The sequence below is a fragment of the Salvelinus namaycush genome, unplaced genomic scaffold (genome assembly GCF_016432855.1).
Source record: "Salvelinus namaycush isolate Seneca unplaced genomic scaffold, SaNama_1.0 Scaffold187, whole genome shotgun sequence".
NCBI classification, from domain to species: domain Eukaryota; kingdom Metazoa; phylum Chordata; class Actinopteri; order Salmoniformes; family Salmonidae; genus Salvelinus; species Salvelinus namaycush.
Window position 1 is genome coordinate 1 of NW_024058641.1, and position 10446 is coordinate 10446.

At 41.5% G+C, this 10446-nt stretch overlaps 2 protein-coding genes across 2 annotated transcripts; one reads left to right on the forward strand and one right to left on the reverse strand.

The window, feature by feature from the left end:
* Positions 1–5: 5 nt before the first annotated feature.
* LOC120037775 (mitochondrial uncoupling protein 2-like) lies at positions 6–2947 on the forward strand (the record flags this gene model as incomplete). Its single annotated transcript, XM_038983740.1, has 5 exons — positions 6–144; positions 298–495; positions 874–975; positions 1631–1811; positions 2108–2947. Coding segments are annotated over 5 exons (735 nt in total), but the record flags the coding sequence as incomplete, so codon positions are not given.
* A 92-nt stretch (positions 2948–3039) lies between these two features.
* LOC120037781 (ELMO domain-containing protein 2-like) lies at positions 3040–8016 on the reverse strand. Its single transcript, XM_038983752.1, has 9 exons — positions 7825–8016; positions 6452–6599; positions 6178–6206; positions 5308–5405; positions 5091–5220; positions 4796–4929; positions 4586–4654; positions 4174–4307; positions 3040–4065 (listed from the first exon to the last, which is right to left on the reverse strand). Exons 2-9 carry the CDS (start codon positions 6594–6596, stop codon positions 3905–3907), a joined length of 900 nt encoding a protein of 299 aa, XP_038839680.1. The 5' UTR covers positions 6597–6599; positions 7825–8016; the 3' UTR covers positions 3040–3904.
* Positions 8017–10446: the final 2430 nt, after the last annotated feature.

Sequence of the window (10446 nt, forward strand, 5' to 3'; positions counted from 1 at the left end):
CAATCAGTACCATGATCCGGACGGAGGGGCCCAGGTCGCTGTATAACGGTCTGGTGGCAGGCTTACAGAGACAGATGTGCTTTGCCTCCATCAGGATCGGCTTCTATGACAACGTCAAAAACTTCTACTCTGGCGGAGCAGACAGTAAATTAGGATAACAATTATTCATCGGAGATAATAATCTGTGATATGTTACATATTTTGTACCAAGAGAAGAAGCATCATATAGTACCTCAATCATCATCCTTTCATTACTTAACAAACCCTCTTACCCCCTCTGCCCCTGTCCTATCCCAGCTGCAAATATTGGTATCCGTATCATGGCCGGCTGCACCACAGGGGCCATGGCTGTGTCTTTCGCCCAGCCCACTGACGTGGTGAAAGTCCGCTTCCAGGCCCAGGTCAACCTGACCGGGGTGGCTCGTCGCTACACGGGCACCATGCAGGCCTACAAACACATTTTCAACCACGAGGGCATCCGCGGGCTCTGGAAAGGTTAGTCAGTACAACCCTGGGCCCCATCGGTTGATTTGCCAGTAACACCAATCTCCATTGGTTGTGTTGCTGCTAACCTTGAGCCCCATTGATTGTGTTTGTCCGTAGTGGAACTGTTTGCATAGAAAAGACCAAAGATTGTTGTCTATGGCAGTATGTCACTGTCATCCAATGTCAGGAGTGTACAGATATTGATTGGAGCAGATGCTGCAAAGTTGATGATCCCATAGGACAGAACTTGAGTGCATCTGAAAATAAAGCTTGGCTTTGAAGGTTGTTGAGTTTTCTAGGGCATTTTACTAATGATAGACTAGTGGTTTAATTCTGGTATAACTATTGGGGTTATTAACCAACCGACCTGCTTCTTGTTCACTCCAGGCTGTCTACCCAACATCACTAGGAACGCTCTGGTCAACTGCACAGAGCTTGTGACCTATGACCTCATCAAGGAGGCCATTCTTAGGCACAACCTGTTGTCAGGTGAGTGGGTGCTATTGGTGCATACAGTCACAGCGAGACAGCTGACTGGGCAGAAGTCCACATGCCCGCTCGCTCTTTTGTCCTTCATGTGTCTTGAAAGCCTGATAACAGTATACATATTGGTACATAATATTCTGTCCAGCTATGGAATAACAGGGAGCTAACATTTATCTAATGGATTTTTATTGCACCTTTCACAACAAAGCGGTATAAAACAGAGATATGGGTTTCCTGCAGGCCTTGAGACAGAGGCCTTATACAGTACAGTGTATCTGCATGGCACTACTTGAACATTAACTTTAGTGTCAGCATTTCTGTTATACATCAGTGTTTATCAACTAGTTCATCTAAGGTTCAATCTTTAAACTATGATTAGTTATACGTGTCCATAATGGATTCACCATAGCAATATGTTGTCATTCTATTTCTATGTAAACAAATTAGCACTGGTCATTGCTAGCTTGCTAGCAAGTTGAGTTTGAAATACAGGCTATTGAAACGAATTGCACTTTTTGGTCGAATTAGTTAGCTGGCTAGTCAACTTTTACAAACATGGTATCCACAAAATCTAACATCGTTAATCATACTGAAAATAGGTGCCCATTGATATCTTTGTGAGTGTTTCAAAAGGCTTGTGATGACCGTTTTCCCACAGATAACCTCCCGTGCCATTTTGCTTCTGCGTTTGGCGCCGGCTTCGTTACCACCTGCATTGCCTCTCCGGTGGACGTGGTGAAGACACGATACATGAACTCTCCGCCGGGCCAGTATAAGAGTGCCATCAACTGTGCCTGGACCATGGCCACCAAAGAGGGACCCACGGCCTTCTACAAAGGGTGAGCTCACAGACAGTCACACACACTGTACAAACAGACCGGTGTCCTTCAGTCTGTTGATAGAACAAGGCAGTTGGATGTTGAAATGGAATCAAACATATTTAAACCACATTTGACTATGTTCCATTTATAACATTCTAGCCGTTACAATGAGCCCGTCCTCCTATAGCTCCTCCCAGCAGCCACCTCTGAACTCTACTAAGCAAAACTTTGGAGCATTCGCAGGGATCTTTAGTTGAAAGTCTCTCCCAGACAGGCCAACTAATGTTTCATTTGTCCTCTCTTGTTCCCTGTAGATTTGTGCCCTCATTTCTAAGGCTGGGCTCATGGAACGTTGTGATGTTTGTGTCGTTTGAGCAGCTCAAGAGAGTCATGATGGTAGGAAAGAAGAAGATGGAGGACAAAAGTTAACTTCATTCCTACGTGCAAAGAGCCCTTTGCAATGATGGATTGACAAGCGCACAAACCCTAGCCATATTGAGTTGGACCAACAATGTAGTGTAGACTACAGGAATACTATGGACCACGATCCATAACGTTAAGATTCTTATGTGTTCGACTGTCAGCATGTATGAATAATGAGGAATCCTTTGTTAAAAAGGAGTTATGAAAGTGCATTTGAAGTGCATCTACCTTGGAGAATAGTTTTATTTTCTCTATTTTTATTTATTTTGACCTATACTTCTCCTACGGTCTCAAACCAGTCCTTGGGGACCTCTAGCCATTCTCTATAGTGTATTTAGCACACCTGCCAAATGTGAACTAATCAGCAAGCCGCCGTTCCTTTAAATCAGGTGTACTAGGGTTAGGATACATTACTCTAGGAACGACTGCTAGGCTACCAGGACTGGGTAGAAAAAGGCTTCCCTTGTATTGTGTGCTTAAATTTAAGCCCCAACAAGAACTGCTCCCCGGTCGCCGATGACGTGGATGTCGGTTAAGGCAGCCCCCTCCGCAACGCTCTGATTTAGACGGGTTGGGTTAAATGCGGAAGACACATTTCAGTTGAATGCATTCAGTTGTGGAACTGACTAGGTATCCCCGTTTCCCTTCATTCCCCCCAAAAAACATTTAATAAGTTATAGTTTAATAATTAGATGTTGGTAATTTGCAATATATTGAACTTTATATACTTATTTTGTTTGTCTGTGTTCATTGTATTGTTCATTACACGCTCCATTTAATCTCAATCTCAGCCTGACAGTCATCACACACTCATCCGAAAACATCACATTAGAAGTTTAATTTATTAACACTGGGCATGTGTCAGTCGTTACAAAGATCCATACTGGGTCTACAAAATGTAAAATCATCTTCAAAAAAATCAGGGCCCACAGCCTATAAATAACAGACAAAATACCATACAAAGACAATATTGTACGAATGTGTGGAATAGGCGGCGGCGTAATAACCAGTAATCTCAGCACCACCTATTGAAATGTATTGACAACAATGACGGTATCAATTCAAACGCATTAAAACATGCACAGAGCTTTCAGTGTCTGAGTATGTAGTACAACCATTGAGCATTAGGTAAACAAATTATTCCTTAGTTTTAAGTCTACTACGATATAAATTCCCTCTCTGGACACATATTTGATTCCTGAGCAAGAAGGACAAATGCGAGAATGAGTAGGCAAAGTTATTATGAATACATGCGAGATGGCACTTGTTGACTTCGTTAAATAAATTCAAACCTAGTTACCAGCAAGTTAATATTATTCACCAATCTCCATTTCCTCTAAAACTATTGTGTAATTCCTTTCCATGTCCACTGAAAAGTACACAGCCAATCAACTACATAGAACTAGTGCCCTACTATTTTATTTCACCTTTTTTAATATTTTAAGCATTGGAATGGTCATTATTTGAGGCAGAGGGTTGAATTCCAGTCTCCTGGTCTTACTTATTTCTAAAAGCTACTAAAGTCACTAATTTATACAAAAAAAGAAAAGGTGTGTAGATTGGGTCTAAACTAAGATCGAAGGGATAGCTAGCTCAAAATGTCCCTTATAGATTTGGAAGTACGCTGTAGTGTATCGAGGTTCTGGTGGTCCCAATTAAGTCCAAGCGAGACCCGTTCAGTCGGTTGGTCAGTTACTTCTTGGACTATCCGTCATGGTGAGGGCCACGGCAGGGTCCAGTAGTTGAATCTTGATATTGTCGTGGAACTTTTCCCTGTAGTGGTTGAACTCCATGATGCTCTCGGGCTGCTCCTCCACCCAGAACTTATCAAACTTGTACACCAGGTAACCTAAAGCAGGGAGGCCAAGACAGAGTTAGGGGTTTAGGTAACCTGAAGCAGGGAGTTATCCCCTATGCTACTGACAAACAGAGTTGAGTGCAATTAGCATACACTTACAGAACAGCTGATGGAGGTGCTGCAGTTGGGGTCTCCCAGACACAGTGTTGTAGAAGTGGGGTTTGAGAGCACCACTCTTCAGTAAACTGTATGCCATCTCCGTCAGGTTGATACCCACTATGGCATAGGAGTACCTGAAACATGACACACATATGATAATCATTAAAAGGCTATAAATGTTGTCAAAGTAGGCTTACTTTGGGTGTGCTTGTTTTATCTTGTTTGGTGCCCAGGCGGGCAGAGGTTTCACTTCAGGACTAATGGAAAAGTCTCAAATGTGTAAACTCCACCCACCCAGTAATTGGGCAAGCTAAATAAAACACAACTATTGATAGATGAGTGAATATACTGAAATATGCAACAGAACCATAGCTGACATATAAAGAACAGAGTTCAATTACGTAATCCTTACCCCAGTTTGGGATGGCTTGCGTGGGACAGCACTTGCCGAGCCTCTTCAGTGTAGTTCTCACTAAAGAACCTGTAATAAACAAGATAACGAATATAAAAAAGTTACGAAATCTAGCTTAAACTTGAGAAAAAAATATACAACTTTTCAGAATACTGATGAGCAAGGTTAGATTGTTAAGGACTGGACAGTCATTCAGACAGCATAACTCACACAAGGTTGGTTAGGCCCAACATGCCCATTCCTCGGAAGTCAGTCTTGGGGTCATCGCCTTGGAAACCAATGTCGCCCCACTGTTTGGTAACTCTGGACTCCAGTTTGACCTCGGGCATCAACAGGTCCCATAACTGTAGAGTCAGACAAGTCCATTCCTGTTAATACTTTACACTTACCTTTAAATAGAGATGATATTAAAAAGTTTGAAACAGTCATGTTGAACCATCTCATCCAGAAACACTCCATTGCTCCATGCTAGTCATTGACATAAAAAAAATAACGGCCGCAGTACCTTCAAAAGCATTTCCTCGTGTTGGACTTTATCCGAGTCAAAAGTCTCCTTCCTCAACTCTTCCACGGACGTGAATAAGTTCCTGTATCCCGTTATTTGTAAGAGACACAGCTTCAGATTCACCTTAAACCTAGGACCAAAGAGACACACACATTAGTCATCAATACATATCATATTAAATAATATATATAAAATAGTAAAGGGTAACAAGACTGACGTGGGATCCCTCTGCGTTTTGACATTCTTTTCCCTCATGATAAGATCCAGATACTTCTCCAAACCATCCTCCTCCACGTCCACAGCAGCTCTTAATAGCTGGAGAGAGGGAAGGAGAGAGGAAGAGAGAGGGACAGAGGAGAGAGATGGTGTGATTAGTTATCTCATCCATGGTAATAGCTCAGAGTTTGTGTTAGTCTGTAGGAGAAGTACTATGCTGTCATAACACGCACGATGAGCACGCACGATGAGGTCAGAGGATGGAACAACCAATTATGTATTACCTACTGCCTTGACTATGTATGGGGGAAATGCCATAGTAACAGAGTGATGCTGAGACTCAGCATTGTCCCCTTTAAAATGGATGCCAAACAAAAACGAATATTTGCAAAGTAAAGCAAAACCATACAACTATGCACAACGACGACTTCCAACAGTGCAGATGCAAAGGTTTGGTAAGTGAATGACGACACCAACAGCACAAACCGCCATTTTATTAACAAACTTTGCATCTGCAATGTTCAACTAAATGCGTTTTTGTAAAATATTCAGTGGAAATTGTTAAAAGTAGTCATGTGCATAGAGTTGTATGGTTTGTTTAACTTTGCAATCATTGGTATTTGTTTGCCATTCATTTTAAAAGTGAAAAATCAGAGTCTCCGCATATCTATGTTACCATGGAAATGCCCATGAACTGTTGATAAGAATGTGCTTAACATAACAAGAATAACAACCGTCGCGGTACTGATCAATGGATTTCTTAAGTGGGTTAAATGTAACAGTTGATTGTGGTTGTCTGTATGATAACTAGTCAACCATGCATTCCTGCTTCAGTAAAAATCAAGTGAAAGGAATGATTTCCAACATTTACCTTAGATTTGGAGTTATTGAGTGAGTATTCTGAATGAAGAAAAATCAAATGACAGGTTAAAAACAGTTCAAATGATAATGAATAGCACAACTGACAACTTGCTTTTCGTAAGGGTTGGGTAGTGTTCATTGGGCGTCGAATGGAGGCAAAACGGGGAGGACTATCTGGACTTGTCCAATTAGAGACGCCAATTGTTGTTTTTCCGTAACAAAACGTTTTAAAACATGTTCTGTTACCCTAATGAACACTATTTAGCTCTAGAATGTAACCTCACCTGCTTTCATTGTCCTGGGCGCCCCAGGCTTGTAGCCGGCACAAATCCTTTGCAGCTCGCATTTCCCTGTCACCTGTCTGATGAACCACTTCAGCCAGTATCTAAGGAAGGACGTGTAGAAGTATCCCCAGATGCTGCCGAACATGGTCTACAACACAAACATGTCAGCAAGAGTTCCAAATACAACAAGGCAAGTGAATAACACCATAATCATAAGAGTCAACCAAGACACATACTGGTAGGACTGCAATGGCGAGCCGTGCCTCTTCTTCGAGACATTGACAAATGAGCACCCAAAAAGATTCCTGTGTACTCCAGACAAGCCTATCGATTTATCCTTTAGTTGTACGCCGTGCAATGGAATTAATGGCTGATTTTTTTTTTCTTCCAGCGATGGTAATGTCTCTGTAGTAGGAGTTAGCTTTGATACCTTCAAGCTATCAGTCTTTAAAGTACTGCAGGACCTCCCCAAAAACAATCATTGGCTACTCTGTACAAAACCCCATATTCAATAGGAACGGTTGATACGTAGCTAATCTTAAAATGGCATGTCATCAGATAGGCCTAGTTGGTCAAGTCAATCACTGGAAAGTTACCGTAGCAGTAACTTTCCACGGTGTCCCCATCCTAAATGATCTAAATCTAACTGCAAGTATTTCACAATCATTGATTTGCTAGCAAGCCATCTGTTGAATGCGGTTCCAGGACAGTCATTTACTTAGTTAGGAGACCAGGCGTGATTCATTTAGCCAATTAGTGAGTAGTACAGCCTAGAAATCAGGTGCAGGCTGTGGCACTGCTGAACCAGGATTGCCAGTGAGTAGAGGTGAAATGAGAGATCACGTTGCAACATGAACAGAACGGCTCTATTGTAATTTGAGCTCCTATTTTAACAGGTGTATTTACACAAATGGCTTTTGCTTGGCAAAATAACTGCTTTTGTTAGCCGACTGACAGCTTGTCTTTTGTTTAGCAGCTAGTTAGCTGCTAACTAACAGCTAGCTAGTCAACTCGTAGTAGATCGTCTCATTTCAGCCACTGTGCCTCCACCGTAAAGCTTCAGCACAGTAGCTTCAGGTTTCTAAGTTAGTTGTTGGGGTACTAAAAATGTACAGTAATTTCATTGACCGGTACAACACTAACTAGCCTAGCTATAACAAACAAACTGACTGTCCTGGAACAGCATTCAACGGATAGCTTGCTAGCAAAGCAATGATTGTGAAATACTTGCAGTTAGAGATTTAGATAATTAACCCCAGAAAGAAAGTTTACATGTTAATAAACAGTTAGCTATACCTGGCTTTGAAGCGTTAGCTAGCTACCTAACGTTAGCTAGCTTAGCTACACAATCACAACAGGTTGTCAATATTTACCTCGAGTAATTAGGTGGATTATGTCAGCAATTTCTCCTTGATTTGAGTGAAGATAGCAAGAAATAGACCTAGTGGTGAGCGTTATTTACTTTAGCAATGCCAAATTCCTCAGATTAAACTGAAAGAGATGTGTCCACTGAGGTAGTGATGTTGACAAGTCTTTTGGCTAACCTCTTCTTTGATTAATAGAATCTCGACGCACAAGTGTACCACTTTACCTTTGGCGCCACCTGTTGGGTTGGGGTATGGTGAGTTGGTGGAATCCTGGGTTGTATTCAATACGAAGATTATGTTGCAAAATGTTTTGCAACAGAACAGAAACCGCGTACTCCAAACGCTCTTCAACGTGACATACAAGTTGTTGGGTTCTTAAACGGAAGTTGTAGTTCCTTTTAATTGTATGGTTTCCACGTGTTGCCATTTCAATCTGAATAGTCTGCTAAGGGTTTGGCACAAGCTGCACATCTATAAATGATACATTCTGCTCTAAAGTGAACTGAAGTTTGTGGGGTTCCTTCCAACTTCTTCCAGACACTTATTTTTATTTTTAAGAGTGACACGACTGAACTACAACTTCTATTTAAGAACAAAACGGAACTCAACAACATTTGGAGTAAACTTCTTTACCTGCTAATTAATTGTACCCATCTGGTGTCCCAGGTCTAAATCAGTCCCCGATTAGATGGGAACAATGAAAAAAAACAGTGGAACTGGCTTCGAGGTCCAGAGTTGAATTTGAGGGCACTAACCTATTATAATAGCTGCATTTCCTATACTTGCCACACGAAGGTGCGGATGTTGCATAGGATGTATGGTGAAAATACTTCCCTAAAGCCACCATGGTCACTGTTCATAGGTATTAATTGTAACAGCTAGACAAATTCCTTGAATTAGTAATGTGTTCATATTTGATTGAAGTATGGAATTAGACATGTCAATCTCCCATTTTTAAACACTAATGTTTTGGCAAAACAAAACATTGCATGTATGGATACTTTACTTTACCTATGATATAGCTTTATCAATCTAGGTATCTTCAACTATTTATCTATATATTTTAATCAATAATGTATCTATACATTATATATTTTTATATATTTATCTATATCTATATGGTATCTATATATGTCAATAGATTCCGATAGCACATTTGACCACATCAATCAAATTCAACTTTATTTGTCACGTGCCGAATACAACAAGTGTAGACTTTACCATGAAATGCTTACGTACAAGCCCTTAAGCCCTTAACCAATTCAATTCAACCAAACCAATTCAAGAAGAGTTAATAAAATATTTACCAAATAGACTAAAGTAAAAAATAAGAATAAAAAGTAACACAATAAGAATACAAATAACGAGCCTATATACAGGGGGTACCGGTACTGAGTCAGTGTGTGGGGGTACAGGTTATTTGAGATAATTTGTACATGTAGATAGGGGTGGAGTGACTATGCATAGATAATAAACAACGAGTAGCAGCAGTGTACAAAAGGGAGGGGTGGTCAATGTAAATAGTCCGGTGGCAATTTTATTAATTGTTCAGAAGTCTTATGGCTTGGGGGTAGAAGCTGTTGAGGAGCCTTTTGGTCCTAGACTTCTGTGTGTGAATATGACTGAGTTAAAACTATGTAAAACTACAAAGGAACAAACAAAACAGGATCATACCTGGAGGAGCAGAGAGAGAGAGACAAAAGTGGTTAGTGAAGCAGCTTAAATACCCTGAGCCCAGGTGGTGCCAATCACTAACGACCCTCCTCTGCCTGCAGGAGGAACACACTATTTAGTTCAGTTCTTTGCACCCCATCATTGTGAGGTATTGTTTGTTTTTTGACACATGTCTTTCAGAGCACTGGGTTTCCCTGTGACTTACTCCTCCTGTGTATGATAGTTTTTGCCTGCCTCACTAACGACGCCTTTTGCCTATTCCCTGCCTGTACTTTAGCCTATCGGATTTCCTGTTATCAACCTATTGCCTGATCTCCCGGACTATGTTACTAGCCTTTTCCCTGCCTGTACTGTTGCCCTTTTGGACCCCTTGTGTATGACCTTCTGCCTGCCCCTGGACCCAGCTACCTGCCTCCTACTGTGGCCCTTTACAATAAACACCTGCTGCGCCCTGCGCTTGATACCAGCTCTCTGTCTCCCCTCGTGTTCATTACAATAACCCTTACCTTAACCATTTTACATTTCAACTTCAACAGGGTGATGTCATAGTTGGACTTCCCAGGGAGCAATGATCCATAACACAGTGTCTTGGCGGTGAGGATTGGGGACATGACAGGGGGGACAACACATGGAGATACTGAATCAGATTAATTTGACCTGGAAATCTAGACTAAAGTCATTGTCCCCCTGAGTGCACTGCTGTCGAACAGCACCACATGTACTGTACTGTCACAGTGAAACATCACATCTCCACTGCATACAGTACAGGCAGTGGCAGATTTAGGCCTAGGCGACATGGGAAGCCAACAGGGGCGGCATCTTGCCGGGGGCGCGCACAAATGTTTTTTTCAAAAATGGTGACATTTGCGTGATTGGTTTTCTATCGCTCATTTGCACGTCACGTCAATGATATCATGATATCAACCGTGTGGGACTGTGGGTCAATTAACCTTG